Source organism: Psammomys obesus, unplaced genomic scaffold (genome assembly GCF_907164565.1).
Source record: "Psammomys obesus unplaced genomic scaffold, mPsaObe1.curated_primary_1811, whole genome shotgun sequence".
NCBI lineage: Eukaryota > Metazoa > Chordata > Mammalia > Rodentia > Muridae > Psammomys > Psammomys obesus.
Window position 1 is genome coordinate 6649470 of NW_026591918.1, and position 15664 is coordinate 6665133.

The 15664-nt window shown below is 42.8% G+C and overlaps 2 protein-coding genes across 4 annotated transcripts in view; one reads left to right on the forward strand and one right to left on the reverse strand.

Moving 5' to 3' along the window:
- Lrtm1 (leucine rich repeats and transmembrane domains 1) overlaps window positions 1-5426 on the forward strand; it is a 29817-nt gene extending 24391 nt beyond the window's left edge. The window contains exon 6 of the mRNA XM_055612301.1: window positions 4996-5426. Coding sequence (XP_055468276.1) covers window positions 4996-5426 — 431 coding nt within the window. The remainder of the gene's footprint in view (window positions 1-4995) is intronic.
- Cacna2d3 (calcium voltage-gated channel auxiliary subunit alpha2delta 3) overlaps window positions 1-15664 on the reverse strand; it is an 818761-nt gene that overhangs the window by 119933 nt on the left and 683164 nt on the right. The window lies entirely within an intron of this gene.

Consider the following 15664-nt stretch of genomic DNA (forward strand, 5'->3'; position numbering starts at 1 on the left):
TGAAGCTCTTTCACCTTTGGCATCTCATGTTGGTGGAGGAGGGTACAAGGGGAAGCTGTAGGCTTTTGCATATCTTCACATGGATGTCACATCAACTTCAGGATGTGGCAAAGGAGTGGGTGTCTGTTGGAGTTGGGAGGAAGTTTTCATTTGGGTGTTTATGTTCATTATAGTGTACAGGCAGATGACGTGGACTTCGAGCTGGGACTCACGCACCAAAGCATCCTCAGCTTTAATTTCCAAGTGTGGTCTGGTTGGGATGTGGCTCTCACTCCTTAGTCCAGCTTCCCTCTCTTTCCAATTCTATCCAGTGATGGTTATAAATCTTATTAAATAATGAAATTGGGTCCAGAAGGCCCCCTCTCTAAAGTTACTATTTCTGTAACCAGAAATGCAAATATAAGTGAAAGAGCCCAGAATATTACAGAGAACAAACTTTGGAACTCATTAATGGGTTAATAAACTATCAATTAAGGGCCAGACTCTACCTGTTTTTTCTTCTGTTATAAATAAAGCTTTATTTAAACACAGCCACACCATTTCATTATGCACTGTGTGGCCATTTTACATTAAAGGACAAGGTGGAGCAGTTGTGACAAGGACCATAGAGTACAGCTTACTGCTTTTGCTCTCTAAACCTGGAGGAAAAGGCTTGACAATTTCTGTTGTCAATGGGAAAGAGAAGCCCAGAGAAGTTCAATGACTGGCCTAAGCTAGCAACTATCATTCATTCATTCCTCTGTCTGAATGCCTTTGATGTATCAGGCACTCCTCTAGACCTAGGGGGAAAGGCAGTGAATAAGAAACACTTATCATTGTGGCAGTTATGCTGGGAGGGTTAAACGTAGACAGTATATAAGACAGTAAATAAAGGTTGGGGTCCAGATGGCAGTGCTAAGACAGTGAGGCGGGCAAATAGGAAACTGAGGGGAATGTGCCCAAGCTTAGACAGGATGGGAAAGAGAAGCCTCCCAAGAAACTGACATGTGGAAGAACCAGAACCACAAAAAGAAGGAACAGAAGGGAACAGAGGAGTTAGGGCTCAGCAGGCCCTGAGGGTCTGGTGAAGGAGGAGCCTGGCTTAGTGAAAGACAGAGGAGGGAGGGAGTCAGTGGGGGGAGATAGCGCACAGCACATCTTGGGTGCCTGCCCGGTCCCTAAACATGTGCAGAGCAGGTGCCCTGTCTGGATTTTATTCTAAGGGAGGTGGGAAGTTCTGAGGAATTCTCATCTAGAGAACAGTATGATCTGACCACTGTGTAAAATGCCAGTCTGCTGAGTCTGGGAAGGCAGAGCAAAGGCTATTGAAGGAGAGCCAGAGGGAGGAAGGGAGAAGCGATGTCAGAGGAGCAGAGAAGAGAGGAAGTGGCCATCTCTAACAAGTGATTGGCATTTGGAACAGTGAAGTGGCAGGAATGGCTGAGGGATTGAAGAGGGTGATGGACTGGGAGAAGAAGAGAGCAATTATGGGAGATTCTTTTGTAATTTATTCTGCTTGGCAACTGCATAAACGGTGATGATTTTAGCAGATAGGGAATGGGCTAGTGGAAGAGTCTGGAGGGATGCTCAGTGGAAGATTCAGAAGGGGGACATGTTTGAACACTTGCCACATTTCAGGGTTGGGGTATTGTTGGTGATTGTATGCTTGAGCTGATTGCTGAGGAAGACCCGAGAACTACAGACAGATGAGTTAGGGAAAAGACAGCATCTGGAGGCATGGTCTACATACAATAGGAGCTCAAACTTGCCACATCAAGTGTGGAAGGTCCTCAGTAGTCTAAAAGCAATCAATGCATTGCCAACTAACTGACATGACATTAGCCCACAAAGGCAACTGTATAACTTGGTAACATCCTTCTGATAGGTCAAAACAAAAATAAACAGGTCTGGAGATGAGGTGGCTAGAGCCAGTGCATTCTGGATCAAATCACCATCATAAAACTGACCATCCCAGAAAGAGAGTTTCTGTCAAAGAAGAACATTTTCCAACATAAAAACAAGATGTAGTTTCCAGACCTCTGAAGTAATGCAGGCAAGGATGGTGTTTTCCTATTCAGCCACCAACTGGGGCCAATGAATGGCTCTGTCTAGCACTCAGGGCTACCAAGTGGAAGCCGACAGTACCTGGGCTCATTTTGGTCTCTTGGTCCAGCAGTGAGGTTTATCTTCCTTTATGGCAATGCTTGTCAAGCACACAGAGTGGCCTTCTCCAGAGGAAGGTCGCATCAGTTCAGGGTATCATGATCTGGTACCCCAGCATAAAGAGAGGAAAAATACTAACTAGATGCAAAACATGAGAGAAAGTCTGGTTATGCGGTATGCTGCAAAGGGAACAGATGCTCCTCTGAGCCTTCATAAAGAAGGGAGGACACTGAGGGGATTAGTCAAAGTTGGGTGATTGAAATTATAAACCATCCAACTTCAGTCATCTGTGCTGAAGTCTATCGCTTACTCTTACCAGAGTCCAGGGGAACTGGGAGTCCAATTGGGAATTGGAATTTTGTCCCCATATAACCATTTGGGACAAAAGCCTCCTCTGGATGGTGATGCCATTAACTTCATCACATTACATCTAAGGTCACCAACCAACACAGCACACAGAGGAACATCTTGGGGATTTTGCATCCTGGAAGCAACTTTCTTGCTTCCACTGGGTAAACAAGTGGAATAGCTTCAAAATGAAACCCAAAAGAAATTGGGAATTGTATCCAGTAGGCCAAAGAACAAAATGATTTCCTTTGGTTAATGTAGAATAGAATCCCCTTGACCCAACTGTGCACCCAGGATGAAAAAGGATCATCCTCTACACACATGTGAATCCATCCTTTCACACTCATGGATAAGTGTGAAATAGATAGTCTGAGCAAGGACTCCATCCGAGTGAATTTCATTATAATTGCTCTCCCACTCTCCAAGAATGCAAGAAGAAGCTCAGAGTAGGTAAGGAACTTTCCACAACTTCACAGCTAAGTTATATAAAGATCTAAGATTTGAACCCACAGAGGTGAAATGCTATGGGAGTTGGGGACAGTGCTCTGCCAACTTTCCAAAATCAAAAAGGGAGAGGGACCCTCAGGCTGCAACCAGCAGACTTACCTCTGGGGTCATGGTCCTTGAGATGGGTGGAGGTGGGAAGAAGATCCTGGCCGAGGACGCAACACACAGGAGGCTACTGAGAGTGCCAGACACGGGCTCTGACTTCCGGCCATGTCCAGACATTCATGTTAGGCCTGTCCTTTGCTATGAGTCTCAAAGCTATGAATTTTAGCACAAGACTAGAGTAGAAAGTGGATCTAGAGCAAGGATGAACCTGGAGTGCATACGTAACATGCTGTAGCCCAGGGGAACAGTGGCCAGTGAGGCGGTCTCGCAGAGCAGTCTGGGTTCTTGTGGAAGTGTACCTGTGTTTTGGTTGGATTAACTGCCTTTGTTACCCCTGTTTTTCTATCTCTTTGGCCTTCTGCCTTGACATTTAGGCCCTAGGAAGAGCAACCGTAGCCAGGTGCGAGGGGAGGTAAGATCCCACGGAGGCAGAGCCCCTCATCTCAGCCCACCTGGGTGAGGTCAGGGCTCAGCTGGAACAGCCACCTGGCCCCTCTAGCTTCATGAACACCAGCGGCTCAGGAAACTCCTCCTTGATCTTTCTGCTTTAAAGCCAGAATTCATGCCTCAAGGGCTTGTTGAAGAAGTCAGCAGGGGCCCAAGAGAGTCCAGCTGCGTGTCATTCAGTTTTAAGCAATAGCAGCAAAAAAGAGTATATGTTGAATTTTGTCATAGTCACCAACCCTGGCATTTCTGGGGCATGTGACAGTTTTTTTTATGGTGAAGTGGCCCTGTCTATTTTTAGGGCACTTATGACTTGTCTTATGATTATTAGATAGGAAAGATGGGCAAACATCTCCCAAGCACTAAATTACTATATAGTAGCATGTGACAATTAACACTGAAAGGACAACCACCATATGTGCTTTCCTGGTATTAATTTAAATTTTTTCCCATGATGTACACTGAATATCTGCAATATTAAATTGCTAAGGGAGCATGCCACCCTCCCATGATGAGGTTTTTAGGACATTTTAAGAGAAACAAGCCATAGGTCCTATGGGTCCTGCCAGTCAAGTAGGCTTTTCTGCAGCTACCTTGGTCCCAGGACAAACCAGAGAGAAAGAAGTGAAGAGAAGGGAGTGTACTGGAAACCTGGGTTTAGGTGTTGATGCCTATATATTCATGCCCTGTATGGATTAAAAAAAAAATTCCCTATGAGAGCTGGGGGTGAGGACTTTGAACTGCTAAGGAAGACATAACTGGGATGTTCTTATGGCAGAAAACTTTAAGAAGTTGATTCCCACAGAATCAAATAGTGTCCCAGTGGTTATACAGGCTAGGGTGAGGCGGCAGCATCTGGCAACTCCAGGGGAAGATATGCAACTACCATAGACACCCCAGGGAGTGAGTTACCTCACAGAGACGCAAACCCACATTTAGTAACTCCTTGAAGCATTTGGTACTCAAAGTAGTAAATGTCAGGAGGCCCAAGAACATGATTTACTTAAATACCAAGAATGACATATGGTATTGCCAAATGCTCATATATATAAACCCCAGAAAATGCCACTCTGCCTCTCTATTTGACCTCAACTAAAGAGTGTTAGTAGAGACATAGGGTCTTTGAAATTAACATACAAATCACAACAATGAATATTTGTTTTGCTTTCTTTGAGTTCCAGGGAGAATCTGGCAGGAAAGTTTTCTTATGGGGTGGGAAGTGGGAGGGAAGAATGCTGGAGACCACAATGCCCTTGGATGTTGGGCCCTGCATTCCCTGTCAGCATGTGCCCAGCAGTGGTCCTGTAGCTTCTAAATAAAATTAAGGTAACTTGGTTTTTAATAAACTGTTAGCCATAAGTAATTGTCTATTTAGTCTGTGGCAGGCTATAATAGCAGAATGCTATTATAGCAAAGCTCTATCTTCGTTCTTCATTTTGTTTCTTTAAGGGGGAGTAACAGATGGTGCCACCTGCAGACTGCCGGAACCCTGGAAGGGTAAGGATCTCCTCTCCATTCCCCATGAGCTATACCAGCCCTGTCCTCATCCTACTCCAGATCTGGTACCCTCAACAGTTCAGCAGCCTGGTTCTGCTCCTCAAGAGGCCCAGAAGACCCCTGAGAGTAACTCAGAACATCAAGATCCCTTTGAGTGTGAGACCAAACCCAAACCAAAGCCAACCAACCTGCGCCATGCTGTGGCCACTGTGGTCATTACTGGTGTAGTATGTGGGATCGTATGTCTCATGATGTTGGCCGCTGCTATCTATGGATGTACCTATGCAGCTATCACTGCCCAGTACCAGGGAAGACCCTTGGCACCAACCAGTGAGACTGAGAAGATGGGAAGCAAGAAGGCAATGGACAGTTCACCAGTCTGAGGGCCTTCATGTCTAAATCCTCCTAGACCACTGAGGGCCAGAAGAAATGTCTGAGTGGGCCTGATGTGTTCACTGCTCCTGTCCCATGTTTTGCCTTCCAATACAACAAAGAAAAAAATATGTATCCAAAAATAAGTACCCAATGGGAAAAAATTGATGTTGTGGCTTTTCAATACCATATATAAAATAGATATCCTCATATCTTGCAACTGAGAAATTATGACGATGAGTCAATGTCAGGGAACACAAAGGAGGGAGAGGCTATGACTTTTAAGTCCCTTTCTCTGGATTAAGCTGCTTCTACAGAACAACAAGAATTCTGACATGTGTGCCAACAGGCATTCTTAGGAGCTTTGGGCCCATCAGTTGGAGCGCCGGGGAACAGGCTGGTGCTCTTCTCAGAGTGGTACTGGAGGCCTCTATAATTCAAGTTCATGCTAGATTGGTGGGACTTTTAGATGCTGTGTATGTTACATATTTAGTGGAAATGTCTGTTGGTTGGGAATTTCATAGCTCGCCGCAAGAGTCAGATTATATTTAATTTTCTAAATCAGAAAGCCATCTGAAGCTTTCTAAGCTGCAGGAGAAGACAGAGGTTCCATGCCTGGATAATGGGACTCAGGCCTGGAGCCTGGACATGGTTTTGATGTGAAGGAACACAGAGAGAACAGTGAACTAGAATACAGGGAAGATATCACCAAAAGGCCATCTCCACCAACCAACTGGAACTTTACCATGGAACTCTCACAGCAGGGATGAATTTAAGTCAGGCTGAATGGTGGTTGTGTCTCTGCCTGTGCATGCACAGTGCACAGAGGGCAAGGATTTGTACAGCTACACCCACACATAAACACCCTCGGAGCAATCAGCTTACCCACTAATGAGATGCAGCCGTGTCGGGTGGGAGCCAGTAGCTGTTGATCACCACCCAGATTGTATGCCCGACACTCTGGGATAGGAAGTAAGAAGGAAGCTTGAGGGGGAGTCGGAGTTCCTGGGGGGACTGGAGGCCCTTAGGGGCAGACATGCTGGCTGGTGCTGAAGCATGGCTTTACAAAGTTCAGGTATGGCTTGCTAAGTCCCCAGACTTGATCCGGGAGAGTTGCACGCAAAGTAAATTTTTGTAAATTGAATCATCATTTTAATGCAGCAGGGGAGCTCGCTATTTAAAGGAACCTTTCATGGAATCTTTTCTGTAATGGGAATAATTGGCTCCAGATTGATGCATTTTTTTTCAAATTTGCATTTCTATGTTGGGTTTCTTAAAGTGGAATATACCTATACCTACTCTTTCTGTTTATACTACAGGCACTTTTTAAGATTATAACCATTTTGCAAAAGAAAAGAGCACAGAGGAGTTAAAGATACGTGAAACGCAGAAAATGACAAATATGGAATAAGCTGTTCCTCTAGAGCCCATGACAGACATTGCTAATCAATCCCAGCACTCTTCCCAGCTGAGCCTCAAATACACCACAGATGGTTTCTTAAGACAGCACTATAGGCAACCAGAACTAATCAATTGGAGTTGGTTCAAAGGATAAAGCACATTTGCCATTCAGGGTACTGGCTCCACTTCACCCCTCAAGGCCATGTAAAAATTGGTTTGGATCCCCAGTCACTAGTCTGCTCCTAACCTGGAATACAAAGGGAACATGCACATGTTGGGATGGACAGTTGTCTAGTGTGCTATAAGCGATGTAAACCTTGACATAAGTAGGCTAAGGGTAGATTGTCTTTTTGGAGTATCAATTTAGCTAGATAATTTTCTAGGCAGAAATTCAAATGTGAATAGCTAACACTTTTCCAAATATCAAAATAAGAGTGGGTACATAAAATTATAAGTTAAAAAGCAATATATATATATATATACATATATATATATATATATGTATATATATACACACATGAATGGAAAGTCAGTGAAATCCCTTAGTGTGTGCAATTAATACCTATTAATAATAGGGATGTGAAAAAGAATAGAATGAAAAGCCAGGCAAGGCCAAGGCTGCATGGACTGTCAGCTGCCATGATGGCACCTCTGCTCTATTATGTTAAGGTAGCTTAGATCAACTGTGTGGCTGAGTTTCTATTCTCAGGATGCAGCAACTACTTTCAAGTTGAAAGGAGCATTTCTTTTCATGGTCCTAACTGTGACTTTTTTTTTTTTTTTGGCCAAGAATGTAACGCGAGAGGAAATTGAGAAGATTCCTTTACTCCTCCCCTCAATTTGACCAAATGTTTTCCAAGTGCACACCGTTAGCAGGCATGGCACAACTGTTCTCCTGAGCGTTCCACATAGAATTCTGGCACTTGCCCCATGGATTCTTGAGCAGCTATCACATACCCCAAGGACTCCCAGGGCCACCAGCACGTGGCTCCTCTAAGAAGTGATTTAAGATTGCAAGTGTACTGTGCCCTGCCAACGGTCTGGTGATGCTGCAGGTCAGTCTTGTGCTCTCCCCTTAGAGATCACATAAGAGTGCCCAGTACACTGCACAAACCACGAATGTGGCTCAAACCCTCGCTTCTCAACAGCCCGACCCTATTAGATGTCAAAGTGATGATGATAACCTATGTAAAAGGCTTCTAGCTTAACAGGTCGTCTTTAAGCAAAGGGATTTAATGATACATAATGCACACTCAGATTTCTATCATTTGTCCACAGTCACCACACACAGCAATTGGCAATGAAAATAATTACTCACTCTGAAATGTCAACAGCTTCTCAGAACAGAAAAATATAAATCAAGTTGTTTAGAGGAACAAATGGAGAGTTATCATTTGTTAATATGAGAAATAAAATGTTTTAATTGCAAAATGCACAGCAGATGAAAGACCCAGTTTTCAGGGTATTCTGCAAGAACCACAAATTCTCTTTCACAAGCAGCTCATGAGGGGCAATTCACAAACACCTCACATATTATTTTCAGCTGCTCATTACTGCCATCTATTCATAGATTCCCCTGTAAGAATGTTCTTCCATCGTGGTGCCAGGCCTGAGAAGATGTTAAGGCCAAAAATCCCGTTTACTGTTGATTGTTTCAGAGAAAGTCATCTGAAATGTCACGCTTTCATTAAAGGTAGTGTAACACTGTGATGACAGGCAGATGGCTTTTGCTTGGGCAGGGATCTGAGGTCACAGCCGCTGCAGAGAAGCAAGCAGGCAAAGGGCATGAAAAATATGCAATGATGAGGCACTTTGTGAGGACTGAGATCTGCTGTCAAACCAGAAAAGCTTACAGGCAAGGCAGGTACCTCAAACTCTTCGGAAAGAATCTTGTGCTTAAGATAATAAAATGCCAGGGGATAAGGGAGTTATCTCATTTTGCCTGACAAAAATAGAGAGCTGAAAAAAGAGCCACGCCCAGACTTCCAAACAAAAGCTCCAGGAAATCAAGTCCTATTGCTGAAGTTCACTAAGAACTATTGAATACAGAACTGTTTGTCTCATACTCTAAATACTGAAAGGAGTGGCTAAATTGGTTTCCAGTTTAGTCTCTCTTTACCTCATATTCATAGTTATACAGCAGCCATTTGAAATCTGCAACTTCCTATGCAGTTCAGGAAATCACTGTGTCCAGTGTGGCAAACACCGCTCAGTTAATCCACTAAATGCTACTCTCAGAAACCTACAAGACAAGACCCTCCAACCTACAAGGCAACCCTGAGCTGGATTAAATACAGATCTTCAGGGGACCATCCGGTTTTCCCTATTGATGGAAAATTTTTTCATTTTTTAACACTCAAATTGCAATGAGGTCTCAAAGAAATCTTTGTCTCACTCAGAGACAGCTTTATAGCTTACTGACCTGCTTTCAGATTCTTGACTGTCTGCATTTATTTCCATTCCAAAGACACTGAATGTTCAGAATGGACATTCTGTGGACAGGCTGTCACTCACAGCCTCATGGGCCCATTAAGAAGACCCAGAAAATTAATCAAGGGAGCCAGGCAAGGCCCGGAAGAACAGTATGTCTAGACCTGGAAATTTCCAGAACAGTTGTCATTGGCCACCTTGGCTATCATGGGCATTGCTAGCATATCACAGCAAACTTAGCAGCTGATTCCAGACCAGGTCTCAGAATCCTTTCAAATCTGTTTCCAGGTTGTTGCTTTGATGTGGTTCAGTGCCTTCATTTTACAGAGAGAAACAGGAAGCATGAAAAACAAAAAAAGCTTTCCAAAAGTCACACACATAGTTCATTGCATACCCTATAAACCCAGTTGCAGAAGCATGCAGTTAGCGTGAATAACACAAGTACCCCGTTACTCTATGTTCATTGTGCAGTCATCCACGATACCTAGACTATGACATCATTGTACGAATCAGTTAGATAAAGGCAATTGTAACACCACCACCATTCACTGAGCATCGTGCTGGCTAGTTTTATGTTAGCTTGATACAAACTGGAGTCATTTGGGAAGAGGGACCCTCAATTGAGAAAATGGCCCAATTAGGATTGGCCTGTAGGCATTTCCTTAATTGATGACTAATGTGGAAAACCCTAGCTCACAGTGGGTGGTGCCAGCCTTGGGAAGGTGGTCTTGGGTTTTATAAAGAGAAAGCCATTGCAGGAGAAGCCAGTAAGCAGAGTTCTTCCACCATGGCTTCTGCGTCAGCTCCTGCCTTTAGGGCTTTGCCTTGAGGTCCTGTCCTGACTTCCTTCCATGACAAACTATGATGTGGAACTGTGAGCTAAAATTAACCCTTTACTTCCCAAGCTGCTTTTGGTCATGGTGTTTTATCACAACACTAGAAGCCTAACCAAGACCAACACTCACTTTGGTGGTGTTGGTCTAAGCACACTAATTTTCTATTTGCCTTATAATGAAAATCATGAGTATTTAGTGTTACATAGCACAGGAGCCCAGAAAGCAAATATCCTAAGGTTATCCCACTAGTAAATGATAGAATAGAAATGGAAACACAAGTTATACTGGCTAGTTTTAAGCTAGAGTTATCTGAAAGGAGGGGATCTCAAATGAGAAAATGCAACCAATAGATCAGACAGTAGAACATTTTCTTAATTAGCTATTGATGAAGGAGGGCCCAGCCCATTATGACCACCATCCCTTGGTTGGTGGTCCTGGGTTCTATAAAAAAGCAGGCTGAGCAATCCAGTAAGCAGCACTCCTCCCTGGCCTCTGTGTCAGCTCCTGTCTTCAGGTTCCTGTCCTGCTTGAGTTCCGCTGTCCTGGCTTTCTTCAATGAGGGACTATAATGTAGACGTGTAAGCCAAATAAACCCTTTCCTCCTCAACTTGCTTTGGTTGTGGTATATCATCACAGCAACAGAAACCCTAAAACACAAATCTTCCAAAAACGTAGGTGCTTTTTGAGACTGAACAGACTCACATGGCGAACAAAGTTGCCCTCTGACCTCTACATGAAAGTTATAGTGCACACATTGTCCTACATTTAAATAAATAAATGAATGAATAAATAAATAAATAAAATTTAAAGAAGAGATGACTTAATATCCTGATTCAAATCAACTTCAAAAAATGATTAAAATGGCATGTTTAAAACATCTAGAAAACAGAGAATTCATAATTCTGATTCTTAGGCGCAATGACATATGTCATCTGAAGATATAAAGAAGTGTCTCTCCTGTAAAGATATACACCAAAATCTGATTTAAAAGTCACATGACTACAATTTGGTTTAGAGTAAACTAGAAGGTACTGTCTGGGATTGGGGGATAGAGAGAATTAGTTAAGGGCAGGTCTGGCTGGGATCATTACCAGTGTCTGGATGGTGCTCAAAACCTCAGTGGTAGAAAAGATTCAGATGGAGAACTCTGGGGTTTCTGACATTTACAAGTTAGAGTAGTAAGTGAGTCAGCCCAGGAAAACCAGAATACTAAATAGCAAGAAAAGGCAAGCACCAAGGCAGCAATTGGCACAGAACAAGACAAAAAGGATAGCTCAGGGTCAATTTGGGATTGTCTAATAAAGTGGCATTGCTGGGAAATGTTTTCCTGTGAACAAAACCTGATGGCTATGGGTTGTAAAATAAACTGGAAAAAAGCATGAGAGAGGAATGTACAGCATAAAAGGATTAGTGATACATATCATAAATAAAACAATACAACTGCAAATGATTTTAGCTTAAGTCTGACTAGTTCAGCTGAATTCAGGAAGGTGAGTTCAGAAAGGTAGGAGGAAACCATTATGGAGGGAAACCATTTAAATGCCCATCTCCTGTGCTTCCACTCTGAAATTTTGTCTGATTGTGTCAGATTATACACTCCCATTTTCCATGAGCTGGGCCATATGTAATGGCACACTTTAACCTAGAAATATGGATGGCAGTCAGACATTGATCTTGACATCAGTTGGGTCTACTAACCCAGATGAGACTCCAAGAACTGGCAATGAGTCTTTGGGAATGAAAGGCTGTGATCAGTACCATCTCTTTTAATCGTCCAGTGTTTACTCCATTGGCAATGCTGTCCACAGACTAAGTACCATGCTTCTACCATAAGCTCTGCTCACATCTGTCCTTCTCTTTCCAGGAAAGGAATTACACTTAGGCTCCTTAATCCCCATAAGGCCTTCCCTTAGCATGAGTACCATATATTCTCATCTTAACAGAGATCAAAATCCCAACAAGGTCCTTAGAAGATTTGCTTGGATAAAGGCAGTAAAATAAATCCCTCAATCTTTCATGAGCCATGTTGGCAAAAAAGAAAGAAAGAAAGAAAGAAAAATCCCATAAACTCTTATCCACCAAAGTGTTTGGGGTATTTCCAGTGTTGCACCAAGCATCATGCTGAGTGCAGTGTTCCAAGGTTTACAAATCAGAATAAAGCTTAAGTAAATTGCCGTCCTGTTGTCACTGGCAACAAGAATGTACTTTTAGGAAGTGTAGCTTGTTAGGTAGGGATTTCTGTATCACCACATACAACCAGGTACAACTGATGGGCAAATTCTGAGGCTTGAAACTCTAGTGTCAACCATTTAAATAATCTCTGATTCTAATATCATCTCATTTCCATAATGATGTGATGGAAGAAGTGACTTTTGTTTTACATAGACTGTGTGATATTTTCATCTAATAAAAATTTTTTTTGGAAAGACCCATGTTAGTTTTGTGCTGTGCTCCATACATTTTGTATCCAGCTACCTAGCTTTCCCATATTCATAGGAAAGTGTTACAGATTAAAGAGGTGTGGCTGCGTACAAAAACACAACTTTATTTACAAAAACAGGTAGCAGATATGCCACAAGTCGCTTATTTCTTGATAATGTAAGGAGCTCATACAACATAGCAAAAAGGCAAATCATTTATATACAGGCAACTGCTTTAAATAGACATCTCTCTAGAAAAGGCGCACCCATGGCCAAAAAACACATGAACAGATAGATGTTCAATATTGGTTATTAGGGAAATCCAAATCCATTCATATCTACCAATATGGTTAAAGTTGAAAAAAATAGATAACTAAATGTTGGTGAAGATGTGGAGAAATTGGAATTCTTAAGCACTGTTGGTAGGATTCTTAACTAACATAACCACAATTCAAAATGGGTTTCACTTCTGCAAAATAGTAAATGAAAAGTTGTATATGACACAATTCTGCTTCTACGTACCTTCTCAAAATGAATAAAAACATGCTTAAAAGATAACCTGCATATGCATGTCCATGACAATATTACTAATAGGTAAGGGGTGGGAACAATCCAAATATCTACCACTTAGAAGTGGATACATAAAATGTGTAGACATAATAGAATATTATTTAGCAACAGAAAAAGATGAAGTACTAATTCCTGATACACTGTGGTCCCAGATAACACTATTTTAAAAGTGCATAAAGCTAGTCACAAAGGCTCATGTGCCATTCCATTGATCAGAAATGGCCCAAAATATGTAAATCCATTGATAAAGCAGAATAGTGGTCCTAGGGATGAGAAGTGCCAAGACAGAGGAGGGTCTGTATGCTGGGTTCTTCCAGGGTATGGAAAAGTTCTGAACTTAGACTGTGATAATAGACATCTAGCTGTCAGGTGTCTGAAAGAGGCAGTGAGCTCTGTGTTTTAAAGGAATGGGCTTTAAAAACAGAAAGAAGTAGCAATAAAACCATTAGAAAAAAATTAAAAGTAAATAAAATCAGTTGGCAAGACTATAGAATTGGTCCTGCAGGCTGCTATTTTCCAACCAGTCTGGTTGAAGGCATAAGCACTAAAAATGTATGGCACTGTAATGAAGGTCTGGAGAGAGAGAGAGAGAGAGAGAGAGAGAGAGAGAGAGAGAGAGAGAGAGAGATGGCTAGGCAGTTAAGAATAGTTGTTGCCCTATCAGAGGACCTAGCTTCCATTTGCATTATCCATAGGACACCACACAACTGTTTATAACTACAATTCCAATGCATGTCCTCTTTGGATGCCTCCTTTTTTCCTCTGAGAGTCTAGTGTGTGCACAAGGTGTACACATACATGCAGACAAACAGCCATTTGCATAAAAGTTGAACAGATAATAATAATAAATATAAGTGACTCATAACACTATGCTCCCCCGCTCCTGGCGAGATTTCATAGAGAACATCTGGGAGGAAGGCTCAAGCTATAAGAAACCTAACCAAAACGCTATATACCGTGACATTTACATGTGAAAACCATTCACAAATGAGAAGAAAAGCCTCTATTGGGGTGAGAGAGACAGCAGCCCTGTGAGCCATGGGAACCTGTCACCCTGGGTGCGTTGTCACTGAGTTCTGAGCGGATGATGTGCTGGTCTGCTGGTAAACTTTTTAAAGTATCTCCAGCTCTTGGGAGTAGTACTCTAGAGAGTTAGCACAGAGGATCTAGTTTCCCAGGACTTGGGCTATTTCTATTTTCTAGAGTGGTTACCCAGAACATGCCTTCCTTACAGGCTTTGCACGGGCAGCTGTTCTGATGGACAGTCCTAACTCTGAAATTCTGTTGCAGCTGGTGAGACAGCTTAATCTCCTACTACATCTCCACTCTGTTTCCATGAAATTTGCTGTTGTCAGCTCTACTTTGTAGACTTTCTTTTGCCCCTACATAGAACCCATCTATCTGTTTTAAAAATGCCCAACACAAAAAGCTCTACCTTTAAGCCAAAAATTTCGATCAAAGACATGATGTGGATTTCCGTCTCCTGGACTACCTACCCATCTACCTGTGGGCTCTCCGTTAGGAATCTGGTACTCACCCTCAAACTGTCTCTGAATGCCATCCAGAGATGTGTACGTGAATTAAGAGTCTCATCCCGGATTCATTCAGATCCTTGGAGAAGGGTTGCCTCTTCCTGAAGAGCTCTTCCCACAGAGCTTTGCATGCTAGGGACATCTAACCATTCAGGCTTCCACTCAAGCCTCTCCTTACCCACTTCATAGCTGAGCGCCCCCCTTACCGCTACCCATACATGCATGTGCATGAACGTGAGTATGACAAGCATGCTTTATCTCTTTGTCTGGCTCTGTTTTCTAAAGAGTATCTTCCCTACTCCTACCATCCTTCCTTCTCTTGCCTCTTTTCCATTCCTCTTTTCCATATTCAATGGTCCTCTTTCCCCAGCACTAACAGAAGCTCTCCCTTGGCACCAGTATTCTTAGGAGGTAGAAGAGCAACTGAATGGAAGGATTCTACCTTGGGTAGATATGTTCTCAGCCTTAGAGCTCGATGCTATGTCAACCCGCATTCTCCCAGTTCATTCTTCATTGCCGCTTAGAGGACTCACTCACCAGTGCATTGCCACTTGCTATACAGAATCTGTACTAGGTGCCATCAGGAACGAAATGTACGCCTATTAAGAGGTTTAATGGTGGTGCTCATTTTAACCCAATGTTTCTATCTCACCACTACTGGCATTTTGAACAAGGTCATTCTTTGGTCCTGGTCAGTAGGTAACTTTTGCTTTTGGATGCTTGCTTCCATTCTTGCCCTTCATGTAGCAAATGCCAGTAATACCTTCTAACCTGTGGTAACAACCTCTTTCTCTCTCTCTTCTCTCTCCGCCCCCCCCCTCTCACACACGCACTAGCCTGTGGGGGCCAGTGGTCAAGTTTGGATATCATTTTTCAAGCACCACCCACCTTGTTCTTTTGAGACAGGGTCTCTGATTGCTTTGAATCTAGCTGATGAGGATGGCATGGCTGGCGGGGAGCCCTAGGGTTGGTCCCTCCTGTCCTTGTTTTCTCAGGAACTGGGATTACTTGCTCATGCTGACCACATCTGGCTGTTTTATATGGGTTCTAGAGACTCACG